Consider the following 14,214-nt stretch of genomic DNA (forward strand, 5'->3'; position numbering starts at 1 on the left):
ATGGGGAGGTTAGCAAAATGGCAAATCCTGCTCACTGAGTTTGGCATAGTGTATGTCACTCGCATGACAATGAAAGCTCAAGCTTTAGCGGATCACCTAGCTAAAAATCCTATTGATGATGAATATCAGCCTTTGAGTACTTACTTTCCGAACGAGAAAGTAAATTCAGTTGAGGTAATTTCAGAAGATACCAATGCTTGGAAAATGTTCTTCGATGGAGTTGTGAATGCAAAAGGTGTTGGGATTGGGGCAATTTTGATCTCACCCACTGGTCAGCACTATCCGGCCACAACCCGACTTTGGTTTTTCTGCACGAACAACACTGCCGAGTATGAAGCCTCCATTATGGGCATGAACATGGCAATCGATCAGGATGTGAGAGAATTTTTAATCATGTAAGATTCAAACTTGATTATCCAACAAGCTCAAGGTGAATGGGAAACTCGAGATGTCAAGCTTATTCCATACAGGCAACATATGGAAGATCTTAGCAAGCGGTTCAAGTCCATCGAGTTCAGGTACATTCCTCGGTTTCACAATGAGTTGGCCGACGTACTAGGTACTTTGGCCTCGATGCTTCCATATCCAGGCAATGTCCACATTGACCCACTGGAAATCCAAATTCGAGAAAGACATGGTTACTGCAATGTCGTGGAGATAGAACCAGATGTTCAACCATGGTATCATGATATCAAAAGATTCTTGAAAACAAAAGAATATCCCGAGCAAGCTAGTGGAGACCAAAAGAGAACCATTAGAAGGCTTACCAGTGGTTTCTTTTTTAGCGGAGACTTCTTGTACAAAAGGACTCCAGATCTGAACCTTCTAAGATGTGTGGATGCCCAAGAGGCCGGAAGGATCATGAATGAAGAACACACAGGAGTATGTGGACCCCATATGAATAGATACGTCCTTTCAAAGAAAATCCTTCGAGCATGCTATTACTGGATGACCATGGAAAAGGATTATTTCAGTTTTGTCCGAAAGTGTCATCAGTGTCAGGTACACGGGGATCTGATTCATGAACCACCTTCAGAACTGTATCCTATGTCAGCACCATGGCCGTTTGTTGCCTGGGGTATGGATGTCATTGGGCCAATCGAGCCAAAAATTTCAAATGGGCACAAATTCATATTAGTTGCCATTGATTACTTTACAAAGTGGGTCGAAGCAGTCACTCTCAAAGCCATCACTAAGAAAGCAGTAGTAGACTTTGTGCACTCCAATATCATCTGTCGTTTTGGTATCCCTAAAACTATCATTACGGATAATGCTACAAATTTGAATAGTCATTTGATGAGGGAGATATGTGAACAATTTAAGATCACATATCGGAATTCTACCCCTTATTGGCCCAAAGCTAATGGTGTTGTTGAAGCAGCGAACAAGAACATCAAGAAGATTCTTAGAAAAATTATTCAAAGTTCTAGACAATGGCATGAAAAGTTGCCGTTTGCATTGTTGGGATATTGCACAACTGTGCGCACATCAGTTGGAGCAACACCCTATCTATTGGTTTATGGCACTGAAGCCGCAATACCCGCATAAGTTGAAATTCCATCTCTCCGAATCATCGTTGAAGCTGAGATTGAGGATAATGAGTGGGTCAAGACCCGTCTAGAACAGTTAACCATGATTGATGAAAAGGGGATGGCCGCAGTTTGCCACGGGCATTTGTATCAACAAAGAATGGCCCGTGCCTAAAACAAGAAAGTGCGGCCTAGGAACTTTGAAGTGGGGCAACTCATTTTGAGATGTATTCTCCTGCATCACAAGGAAGAAAAAAGAAAGTTCGCTCCAAACTATAAGGGTCCGTACATTATAAGAAAATTATTGCCTAAAGGGGCATTGTACTTGGGAGACATTGAAGGAAATGACCCTGAAATAGTTGTCAATGCAGACACGGTCAAAAGATATTACGTTTAATCCTTATGTGGTGCCGATATTCTCCGATTGGGATGACGAAGGCTTTCATTCTCGCTACCCCAAACACTTCAACCCTTTGCTAACCCTTTGAGATGGTTACCTTTCTTTGATTCCCCTCTTTGGAACCCGAAAACGTTTGTAAAAAAAATCAAAAACAAAGTTCCCTGAACTACGTTCGACTTGATTCCGAAAGGATACATTGGGAGTCTCTCTCTGGGGTTCAGTCACACCAAAACAAAAATCCACATTCCCCCCAAAGTTGAAACTGGGGAAGAATTTATAATGGTTCGGCGACGGTTCACCTGAAAGGTTCCAAAGTTATAATTCAATCCAAACTTTTTTACCCTAAATCCTGTTCAAAGTCCTTCTGATCAATCAGTAAAGATGTTCAAAAAGGAAGGATGTTGGTTATTTGAATCTGATACAATCAAATGAGAGAAATAAAATGAGAGAGTCTTATTGGTGAAAACCCACACGGGCACCGTAAGGCGATGGTGAGCAGAGAAATTGAACATGAGAGAGTCTTGTTAGTGAAAACTCACAAAGAGCACTACAAGGCGACGATGAGAAGAGAAATGAGAGAGGTCAGTTGGTGAACACCCGCAAAGGGCTCCATTGATCGAAAAGGGAATCACTTACAACCATCGGTACTGGTAAGAGTCCTGCTAAAGTTTTCTCGGTTTTGAGGTATGATGGGAGATTGGATAGCGCGATCGTGCGTCTAGTCCAAGAAGCATGTATATCTATTGAAGTCTGCATGCACTCTAGATAAGTCCTTTTTTCCTTCCCCGAAAGGGACACTTCTCATTTAAATTCATTATCATGTCCTTTGTTTACTTTTCTTTGAATCCCTTTAGGTCTAATCCTCCTCCGAAACTAATACAAAGAAAAGATGGCAAGATTGGTCTTACAGGTTTTTGTTTAACAAAAGATAAAATTCAAGGAAGGGCACCCAACCTCAGCAGGTGCATCAAGTCGATCTCGACTGGCCATGATAGCTGATTCTCCAGAGTCAAAATTATTGAAAAGGAAAGAACTCCAAAGTCAAGTGTCCATAAAGGAAAAATAAGGAGAAAAGGCCAAAGCCCAACATGGATTAATCGTCATGCGGAATTTTTGAAAGTCAAGATCCCTGGGTTTAGAAAGGAAACCGATCTCTAGAAAGCCAGCGAGCAATGTATCAAGGCCACAAAACCAATCACCGTTTCAAAACTGACGAATTGTTCTTTGATATTGAAAACAGGAAAACAGGTGCAGTCCCAAAGCAACCCTGCAAGAAGCAGGTGCAATAAAAGCAAGGCATGCAGAAACCAAAACGGTTCTGCAGCAAAAGTTGACTCATAAAGGGAAGTCCTTTTAAACTCTTCATTCATTCTCCCAAATAAAATGAAAAGTGAAGTAAAAAAAAATCATGGTAGCGTAGGGCTCCCAATCTCTAGCTACGTTTTCCTGACATAGGATCCCATTCCCTAGTTAATCCCTGGCATAAACCGATGACCTTTTTCTGGCATAACCCGATAATATTTCCGGCATAACTCGTGGACCTCCCCGGCATAACTCGAGGACCTTTTTCCGGCATAACCCGATGACTTTCCTAGCATAACCCGAGGACCCTTTTTCCGGCATAACCCGTGGACCTCCCCGGCATAACCCGAGGACCATTTTACGGCATAACCCGATGACTTTCCTGGCATAACCCTTGGACCTCCCAGCATAACCCGAGGGCCTTTTCCGGCATAACCCGATGACTTTCCCGGCATAAACCGTGAACCTCCTCGACATAACCTGAGGACCTTTTTCTGGCATAACCCAATGACTTTCTCGGCATAAACCATGGACCTCCCCGGCATAACCCGAGGACCTTTTCCGGCATAACCCAATGACTTTTCCGGCATAATCTGTGGACTTTTCCGGCATAACCCGATGACCTTTCCCGGCATAACCCGAGGACTTTTTTCTGGCATAACCTGATGACTTTTCCGGCGTAACCCGAGGACCTTTTCCGGCATAACATGATGACTTTCCCGGCATAACCCGTGGACCTCCTCAGCATAACCCGAGTACCTTTTTCCGGCATAACCCGCTGACTTTCCCGGCATAACCCATGGACCTACCCGGCATAACCCGAGGACCTTTTCCGGCATAACCCCTGGACCTTTCCGGCATAACCCGATGACCTTCCCGACATAACCCGAGGACCTTTCCGGCATAACCGATCATTTTTCCAGCATAACCTGGTAATCTTCCCAACTCAGGGCCTCCGATCCCCAATTGATTTCATTATAGATATAGGATCTCCACTCCCTAATTTCTTTTCTCAGGGATACAAAATCCCGATTTTAATTGCTTTCAATAAAGAAATAGTTTAGATTTTGTTATATAACTCACAAAATTTTCCTAGTGAAAACTGGGACAGAAATTTTTTGTTTATTTGTCTGTTTTGGTGTTTGAGCAGGTTATACCTCAAGACATAGGGTTCGAGATAACCAAAAGAAGAAGTCTCAATCCAGAATAAAAGAAAAGAAAGAACAAGAAAAGAAGTGAACTTCAAGTGCAGAAGTGGAGAAAAGATGCGGACTGCTCAAGATATGACTGAAGTTACGAGCTTTGCATGTCCCGCCTTGATCCGAAAAGCTGAAGAAGAATGAACCAGCATTCGCAGCTAACGAGCATCAAGATTCAGATCATAGTCTGCAGAAAGAACCAGCCAAGACTCAAGATCAAGCTTCAGAAGGTTTACAGATAGGAATGTTGTAACTCGTAGTTGATAGGATTAGTTAGTTAGTTTTTCATTTTTATTTTTGGTGTAATAAGGAGCTCAGAAAATAGAAACACCAGCAACAACAGTGAAATCACAGTTTCTCGGTAGTCCAAGCCACCAAAACTTCTAGAACTAAACTGACCCGATTCCTTTACAGCCAAGGATATGTAGGCAACCTCTGAAGCAAGGTTCAGTCAGACTTTTTCAAAAAATGCTTCCCATGAAGTTTCAAACGGGCAAAAATCGCTCCTAATTGCTCATTTTATCTTTGCCCGAAAACCCTTTGTGTTTCCGAGCAAAGAGGGGTAGTTGTGAGCATGTGATTTTTGCCCTATATGAAATACTCCTATAAAATCAAAGAAAATAGATTTTTTCCAATTATTTGCCATTTTATAGAATTTTTGTAGGATTTTATTAATTGTTTGCATTTTTGTTCATGTTTAATTTTGTTAAAAATCATAAAAGAATGTCAGAAATACCATGTCAGAAATACCATGCTTCTTAGGATTAATTAGTTAATCAATTATTTTATTGAAAATAAAAATCACAAAAATGGCTTATTTTACATTTTTACCTTTTAATTTTTAGATTAGTGATTTTTCTCTTTTAATTTAGGATCAATTAATTTTTATAAATTTTATAATTTAATAATTAGTTTAATTTTACAACTTAGATTAATTTAGTGTTTAATTTAGGATTTTTTAATTAAAGAAAAAAGAAAAGAAAATACAAAAGAAAAAGGAAATAAGAAAAGAATTGAGGAAAAAGGGATTTGGTTTGAATTTGGGCCATTTTAATACCCAAATCCATTCCCCAACTTACCCAGGTCCAAGCCCAAAACTAGTCTACCTGGTCCACTCCCATTTAAAACCAAACGACCCCGTTTTGTTTTCTCTCAATCAGAATTGTTGGATTATTGTGATCCAACGGCTCCGAACTAGCCTCCCAATTAACATATAACTGTCCAAAACACCCCCTAACCCCAAAAAACACCCCCCATTTCACCCCCATCTCTGTCTCTAATCCAAACCCTAGCCGCCCCCAAACCCCTTGCCAGCTCCGTCACGTTCTGCCGCCGGAAATCGCCCCACGGCGGCACAAAACCTCCAAACTCCCACAAATTAACACCATATAACCTCCTTTCCCTCCCCTTTCCAAATCTCCAACCCATCTCCCTTAAATCCTTACCAAACGCTTCGAATCTTAGATCTAAGATCGGAATCACAAAACCCTAATTCACCCAAACGACCCCAAAATCACGACCCACAGTCCTCACACCCCTCTGAACCCTAAACTACAATTAATTCCCCGAAAATCCTAGCCAATTCTTTCGAATTTCAAATCTGAAATCCTGAACCCTAGTTTTCCCCTATTTTGATTTTTCTTTGGTCAATTTGTGTTTGTGTGAACCCAAACCTCCATTAGTCGATTGTTCTTGTTGAGAACAGTCGATTAATGGTAGTTTAAGTTCATTTCACCCCGGTGAAGTTCGATCATCCCTGATTGATCCGGTTGGAACAAGTTCTGGTAATCTCTTTGCCCTTCTTTTCTCCTTTCCTTTTCTGATTATCCCTTTCATCTCCTTTCTTTTGTGGTTAGCCGCATGTTTTAAGTTCTTCTTTTCTTTTGATCATGTGGCGACCCAAGGTGTCATCACCGTAATTCTTCCTTGTTCCGTGCTCCTGAGGCCTTGAAAACCTCGCTTTTAGTCGCCTCGATTTGCATGCGCAGTTCGGGCGCGTAGCCGGAAAGGTTTTATGTTAGAATATGTGGATTTTGTGAAACTTTTGATGAATTTTGGTATTAATATGCATAATGTTGACTTCGGTCAACATTGGGTAAACGGACCCGGACCTGTGATTCGACGGTCCCGGAGGGTCTGTAGGAAAATATAGGACTTGGGCGTGTGCCCGGAATCAAATTATGAGGTTCCAAGCCCGAGAAATGAATTTTTGAAAGAAATTATTTTCTGAAACACGAAGGTAAGATGTTTTTAAGGTTGTGTGCATGTTTGGTTTGGAGCCCCGAGGGCTCGGGTGAGTTTTGAATGGGGTCCGGGAGGTCTTGGACTTAAGAAAATGCAGGTTCAGGTGTTGCATACACCAGAGCGGCCGCGTTCATTTCCGCGCGGTCCGCGTTGGAGCTGCACGACCGCGATGCATTTTTGAGCGGTCCGCGTGGCTGAGTCTGAGGGCTAGGGTTTCAGGTTAACCAGCGCAGCCGCGCACCAAAACAGTGCGGTCCACGCTGGAAGGGTTCAGAGAAGCCCCAATTTTTCTCCCACTCGGCGCGGCCGCAACACATTTTTGTGCGGTCCGCGCCAGGTCCTCAGAAAGGTATACAAGTTCGGAAAATCTCAGTCATTTTTCACTTTTCAAAAACCCAAAACCTAAGAGGCGATTTTCCAAACAACTTTTCTTCTCCAAAACGATTGGTAAGTGATTTCTAACTTAATTTCTTTATTCCTTAACATCTTTTAACATAATTTCAACTTCAAATCAAAGATTTTCATGGGGAAAATTGGGTGTTTTGGGTAGAACCTAGGTTTTCTACAAATTGAGAAGTTGGACCTCAATTTGGGGTCCGATTTAAAAACAAATCATATATTTGGATTCATGGGGGAATGGGTAACCGGGTTTTGGTCCGAACCTCGAGTTTCGACCACGTGGGTCCGGGGGTATTTTTGACCTTTTTGGGAAAAACCTTGAAAAATCTATTTTCATGCATTGGGGATGATTCATTTAGTAATTATTAATGTGATTAAGTAACTTATGACTAGATTCGAGCGGATTGGTGGTGGAATCAAGAGGTAAAGCTATACTAGAAGCGTGAGTTGAGTTTGGAGCATTCGAGGTAAGTGTTTGTTCTAACTTTGGCTTGAGGGAATAGGATTAGGATGATATTTGCTACTTGCTAATGTGGAGTACGGTGTATAGGCATGGTGACGGTTATCTATGCACCGGAGTCTAGCATGACCGTGAGTCTTGATTGCTTTTAATTCGAATAATGTGACACAAGCTCCTTGTTTATTTGATGAGTTTCATATAATGTGAACGGTTGAGGTAAAATTGTGATTGGTGTACTTTTGGAGCGTTAGCTCGAACATGAATGTGTTAGTTGAGGAAGAATGGATTTAAAAAGGAGAATGTGTTGTGAATACTCCCTTGCCGGGATGTGTAGACTGATATATATATTCTCCCTTGTCGGGATATTTTGGGCTGTTAGCTGTACCCTTGCCGGGTTAAAGGTATTGAGTTGTTATTCTCCCCTGAAGGGGTCTACTATATGAAGTCAGATATTATGAACTATATTATGGGATCGTGTGGCACGCCGTCCACTTATATATGATATTATGGGATCGTGTGGCACGCCGTCCACTTATATATGATATTATGGGATCGTGTGGCACGCCGTCCACTTATATATGATATTATGGGATCGTGTGGCACGCCGTCCACTTATATATGATATTATGGGATCGTGTGGCACGCCGTCCACTTATATATGATATTATGGGATCGTGTGGCACGCCGTCCACTTATATATGATATTATGGGATCGTGTGGCACGCCGTCCACTTATATATGATATTATGGGATCGTGTGGCACGCCGTCCACTATATATATATATATATATATATATATATATCATGGAAATCGGAGTTTCTTCTGTTTATTTCTGATATTTCATTTTTATCTGTTACTCCCCGATAGCATGTCCCCTCCCAGTTTTACTTTGTATTATATTGTTATTGTTTTCTTGCACTTGTTGTATATATATCTGTACAGGTTAATTGTGGTAGGTACTGTCTAGCCTCGTCACTTCTTCGTCGGGGTTAGGCCAGGCATTTACCAGCACATGGGGTCGGTTATGCTGATGCTACACTATGTGCATTTCTGGTGCACAGATCAGGGAGCAGCTTACGGACCACAGTAGTAGACTTCTGGGAGCTATCTTCAGTTCAGGGACTCTCGACGTAGCCTAGCTGACGTTCGCAGGCCGAAGTCCCTTTCCATGTTTTTTTGTTTTTTTTATCTTGTATCAGACAAACATGATGTATTTTCCCTTCAGACATTGATTGTAGTATTCTATAGTAGTCCGTGAGCTAGTGACACCAGACTCTGGGTAGCATTTTGGTTCAAACTTCCGCACTTTTGGTTTTCAGTTGCTTTAGATTTAAAGTCTTCCGCTTAAATTTTGTCTCGTTTATTATATTGTTTGAAAGAAAGCAGGAAAGGTGTTTTAAATATTTGGCTTGCCTAGCTTCGATAGTAGGCGCCATCACGACACCCGATGGTGGGAAATCCGGGTCGTGACCAGTTGGTATCAGAGCACTAGGTTACTTAGGTCTCACAACTCACAGACAATCTCAGTAGAGTCTGAGGGATCGGTACAGAGACGTCTGTATTTATCCCGCAGAGGCTACTGAGTTAGGAAAACTTCACCTTGTTCATTCTTGTCGTGCGATTCTGTTTCTCAAGTACTGATTGTCTTTCCACTATGTTCTTTCGTAGATGGTGAGGGCTCGTGCTTCCTCTTCTACCGCGCAACAGCCTGAGCCCCAGCAGCAGCCCCTATTAGGGGCAGAGGACGAGGCCGAGGCCGTGCCAGAGGCCGAGGCTAGGGCAGAGCTCAGCCCCGAGCAGCATTTCCAGCGACGGAGCCTCAGATCGATTTGGAGGAGGAGGTTCCGGCCCCAGCTGTTCCAGTGGGCCCATCTCAGGTCCCAGAGGGTTTCATAGCCACTCCAGTGCTTCATGATGCTTTGGTCCGACTGGTAGGCTTTATGGAGGGCATTTCTAGAGCGGGTTTGCTTCCCGTAGCTCTAGCCACATCTCAGGCTGGGGGAGGAGTTCAGACTCCCGATACTCGTACTCTAGAGCCGGTAGCTCCTCAGGCTCAGGTTCCAGCAGTTCAGCTAGCTGTGGCAGCCCAGCCAGGTATTGCAGCTTAGTCCAGTGATGGTGCGGCTATGTCCGCAGATGCTTTGTGGAGGCTTGATCGTTTCACCAAGCTCTTCACAACCACATATAGTGGCACCCCCTCAGAGGATGCTCAGGATTTCATATTCAGCTGTCATGAGGTTCTACGGACTATGGGCATTGTAGAGACCAATGGGGTCGACTTCGCCACTTTTCGCCTGGCAGGATCCGCCAAGACTTGGTGGAGGGATTTCTGTTTAGCCAGGCCAGCAGAGTCGCCATCATTGACCTGGGATTAGTTTTCAGAGTTATTTCTGGGGAAGTTCCTACTAGTTACTCAGCGAGATGCTCTTCGTAAGTTTGAGCATCTCCAGCAGGGTCCTATGACGGTCACCCAGTTTGAGACCCGGTTCATTAATCTTGCTCGTCATGCCATTGTGATACTCCCCACCGATAGAGAGAGGGTGTAGAGGTTTATTGATGGGTTGGCCCAGCCGATCCGTATTCAGATGGCCATGAGTGCCGGTAGTGAGATTTCATTTCAAGAGGCGGTAGATGGTGCCCGCCGGATAGAGATGGCACTTGCTCAGGGAGGTGGTCATGGGTTTGATAAGAGGCCCCGTCATTCTGGTAGATTCAGTGGTACCTCGTCTGGAGGTAGGGATTCTTATGGTAGAGGCCATCTTCGAGGCCCTTTCAGTCAGCTCTCCAGGCTTCTCATGGTACACTAGGTGGTCGTGGTTCTCAGCCGTAGTATTCTGACCAGCAGCTCTTCAGTTCACCATCAACACCTATCAGTGCACCACCACTTTGTTTTTCTCAGCAACCGAGGGCTTGTTATACTTGCGGCGATGTGAGTCACATTGTCAGATATTGCCCTCGAGCTTCCAGCAGCTTGCAGCAGCAGGGTTCTTGCCCGATGATCCAGGCACCAGTTGCCCCACCGCCTGCCCAGCCGACTAGAGCCGGGGGTAGAGGACATAGAGGTGGAGGTAGAGGTCTTAGAGGTGGAGCTCAGACCGCTAGAGGTAGGGGTCAGCCAGCAGTAGATCGTCCCATGGATATGATTCAGGGAGGTGGGTCTCAGCCCCGTTGTTATGCTTTGCCAGCCAGGCCAGGGGCTGAGTCATCAGATGCTGTGATTACAAGTACTATTCTGGTCTGTGATAGGGATGCTTCTGTGATATTTGATTCCGGATCTACGTATTCATATGTGTCGTCCTATTTTGCACCCTATTCGGTTATGCCTAGTGACTCGTTGAGTATTCCTGTTTATGTGTCAACACCGGTGGGTGATTCTATTGTGGTCGACCAAGTTCATCGTTCTTGTATCGTAGTGTTTGGGGTCTTGAGACCCGTGTTGATTTGTTGCTTTTGGACATGGTCGACTTCGATGTTATATTGGGGATGGATTGGTTATCTCCGTACCATGCTATCTTGGATTACCATGCTAAGACCGTAACCTTAGCCTTACCGAATTTACCCCGTTTAGAGTGGAGGGGGACTTCTGGTCATTGTACCCGCAGTGTTATCTCGTATGTGAAAGCTCGGCGTATGGTCGAGAAGGGATATTTGGACTATTTGGCATATGTTCGCGATTCTAGCGCGGAGGCCCCTTCTATTGATTTTATGCCCGTTGTTCGGGAGTTTCCTGAGGTTTTCCCTTCAGACTTGCTGGGTATGCCGCCCGACAGGGATATCGACTTTTGTATTGATTTGGCCCCGGGCACTCAGCCCATTTCTATCCCGCTATATCGTATGGCCCCGCCGGAGTTGAAAGAGTTAAAGGAACAGCTGCAGGATTTGCTTAAGAAAGGTTTCATTAGACCTAGCTTTTCACCTTGGGGTGCGCCGGTGTTGTTTGTTAAGAAAAAGGGTGGTTCGATGAGAATGTGCATCGATTACCGGCAATTGAACAAGGTTACAATTAAGAATAAGTATCCACTACCGAGGATCGACGATTTATTCGACCAGCTTTAGGGTGCGAGGGTGTTCTCGAAGATAGATTTGAGATCTGGTTATCATCAGCTGAGGATTAGGGCGTCTGATGTCCCTAAGACAGCATTTCGCACTCGGTATGGGCACTATGAGTTTTTGGTCATGTCATTTGGATTAAGTAATGCCCCAGCAGCGTTCATGGAGTTGATGAACCGAGTGTTCAGACCTTATTTGGACTTGTTTGTGATAGTCTTCATTGACGATATTCTTATATACTCCCGCATCCAGGAGGAGCATGAGCAGCACCTCAGAGTGGTCCTTCAGACCCTAAAGGATAGTCAGTTGTATGCTAAGTACTCAAAGTGCGAGTTTTGGTTGAGTTCGGTCGCATTCCTGAGTCATGTCGTATCAGCAGCAGGTATTCAGGTAGACCCGAAGAAGATAGAGGCAGTCAAGAACTGGCCTCGACCAGCTTCAGCTACAGATATTCGGAGTTTCCTGGGGTTAGCAGGTTACTACCATCGGTTCGTGGAGGGGTTTTTATCCATTGCAGCCCTATGACCAGATTGACCCAGAAGGGTGCCCAGTTCAGGTGGTCGGACGAGTGTGAGGCGAGCTTTCAGAAGCTCAAGACGGCTCTGACTACGGCACCGGTATTGGTTTTGCCCACAGGTTCAGGGCCATATACGGTCTATTGTGATGCGTCTCGTATTGGGCTTGGTGCAGTGTTGATGTAGGAAGGCAAAGTCATTGCTTATGCTTCGAGGCAGTTGAAGATCCACGAGAAGAATTATCTGGTTCATGATCTCGAGTTGGCAGCCATTGTTCATGCCTTGAAGATTTGGAGGCATTACTTATATGGCGTGACGTGTGAGGTTTACACTGATCACAAGAGTCTTCAGTATCTGTTCAAGCAGAAAGAGTTGAATTTGAGGCAGAGGAGGTGATTAGAGTTGCTAAAGGATTATGATGTTACTATCTTATACCACCCGGGGAAGGCCAATGTGGTGGCCGATGCATTGAGCAGGAAGTCCGCCAGCATGGGTAGTCTTGCTTATATTCTAGTCAGCCAGAGATCGCTTGCTTTGGATGTTCAGGCCTTGGCCAATCGTCTTGTGAGGTTGGATATTTCTGAGCCTAGCAGAGTGTTAGCTTGCACAGTTGCTCGTTCCTCACTATTAGAGCGTATCCGCGAGCGACAGTTTGAGGATCCCCATTTGTGTGTCTTGAGAGACACAGTACAGTGTGGAGGTGCCAAGAAAGTAACCTTAGATGATGATAGTGTATTGAGATTGCAGGGGTGAGTTTGTGTACCCAATGTTGATGGGATTCGAGAGTTGATCTTAGTGGAGGCCCACAGTTCTCGGTATTCTATTCACCCGGGTGCCGCGAAGATGTATCAGGATCTGAGGCAGCACTATTGGTGGCGTAAGATGAAGAAAGACATTGTTGCGCACGTGGCTCGGTGTTTGAATTGTCAGCAGGTTAAGTACGAGCATCAAACACCCGGTAGTCTATTTCAGAGGATTGCACTTCCCGAGTGGAAGTGCGAGAGGATTACGATGGATTTCGTTACTTGACTTCCGATGACTCGGAAAACGTTTGATGCAGTTTGGGTCATTGTTGATAGGCTGACCAAGTCAGTGCATTTTGTTCCTGTTGTAGCCACCTATTCGTCCGAAAGGTTAGCCGAGATTTATATCAGGGAGATTGTTCGCCTTCATGGGGTGCCGCTATCTATCATTTCGGATCGGGGTACGCAGTTTACCTCGCATTTATGGAGGGCAGTTCAGCGAGAGTTGGGCACCCAAGTTGAGTTGAGTACAACATTTCATCCCCAGACGGACGGTCAGTCCGAGAGGACTATTCAGATTCTTGAGGACATGCTCCGAGCCTGTGTCATTGATTTTGGAGGCTCGTGGGACCAGTTTTTGCCTTTAGCAGAGTTTGCCTACAACAACAGCTACCAGTCCAGCATTCAGATGGCTCTGTATGAGGCATTGTATGTTAGGTGATGTCGGTCTCCAGTTGGATGGTTTGAGCCGGGAGAGGCTCGATTATTGGGTACGGATCTGGTTTAGGATGCCTTGGACAAGGTCAGGATTATTCAGGATAGACTTCGTACAGCTCAGTCCAGACAGAAGAATTATACAGACCGCAAGGTTAGAGATGTTGCTTTCATGGTTGGTCAGCGGGTATTGCTCCGTGTATCGCCTATGAAGGGTGTGATGAGATTTGGGAAGAAGGGAAAGCTCAGCCCTAGGTTCATCGGTCCATTTGAGATTCTTGATCGTATGGGAGAGGTGGCTTATAGACTTGCCTTTCCACCTAGCTTGTCAACTGTGCATCCCGTGTTTCATGTATCTATGCCCCGGAAGTATCGCGGAGATCCATCGCACGTGTTAGATTTCAGCACTGTCCAATTGGACAAGGATCTGTCATATGAGGAGGAGCCGGTGGCTATTCTAGACCGGCAGGTTCGACAGTTGAGGTCGAAGAGTTTTCCTTCGGTGTGTGTTCAGTGGAGAGGTCAGCCTCCTGAGGCATCTACCTGGGAGTCCGAGTCCGATATGCGAAGCCGTTATCCTCATTTATTTCCCGACTCAGGTACTTCTTTCTTTTGTCCGTTCGAGGACGAATAGTTGTTTTAGAGGTGGAGAATGTGA

The 14,214-nt window shown here is 44.7% G+C and overlaps 1 protein-coding gene across 1 annotated transcript; it reads left to right on the plus strand.

Moving 5' to 3' along the window:
- Window positions 1-4,470, plus strand: LOC138870665 (uncharacterized). The gene is made up of 3 exons (XM_070148492.1): window positions 1-271; window positions 425-1,309; window positions 4,382-4,470. The coding sequence occupies exons 1-3, from the start codon at window positions 1-3 to the stop codon at window positions 4,468-4,470; spliced, it is 1,245 nt and encodes a 414-aa protein (XP_070004593.1).
- Window positions 4,471-14,214: the final 9,744 nt, after the last annotated feature.

This window comes from Nicotiana sylvestris, chromosome 6 (assembly GCF_000393655.2).
Source record: "Nicotiana sylvestris chromosome 6, ASM39365v2, whole genome shotgun sequence".
Lineage (NCBI taxonomy): Eukaryota > Viridiplantae > Streptophyta > Magnoliopsida > Solanales > Solanaceae > Nicotiana > Nicotiana sylvestris.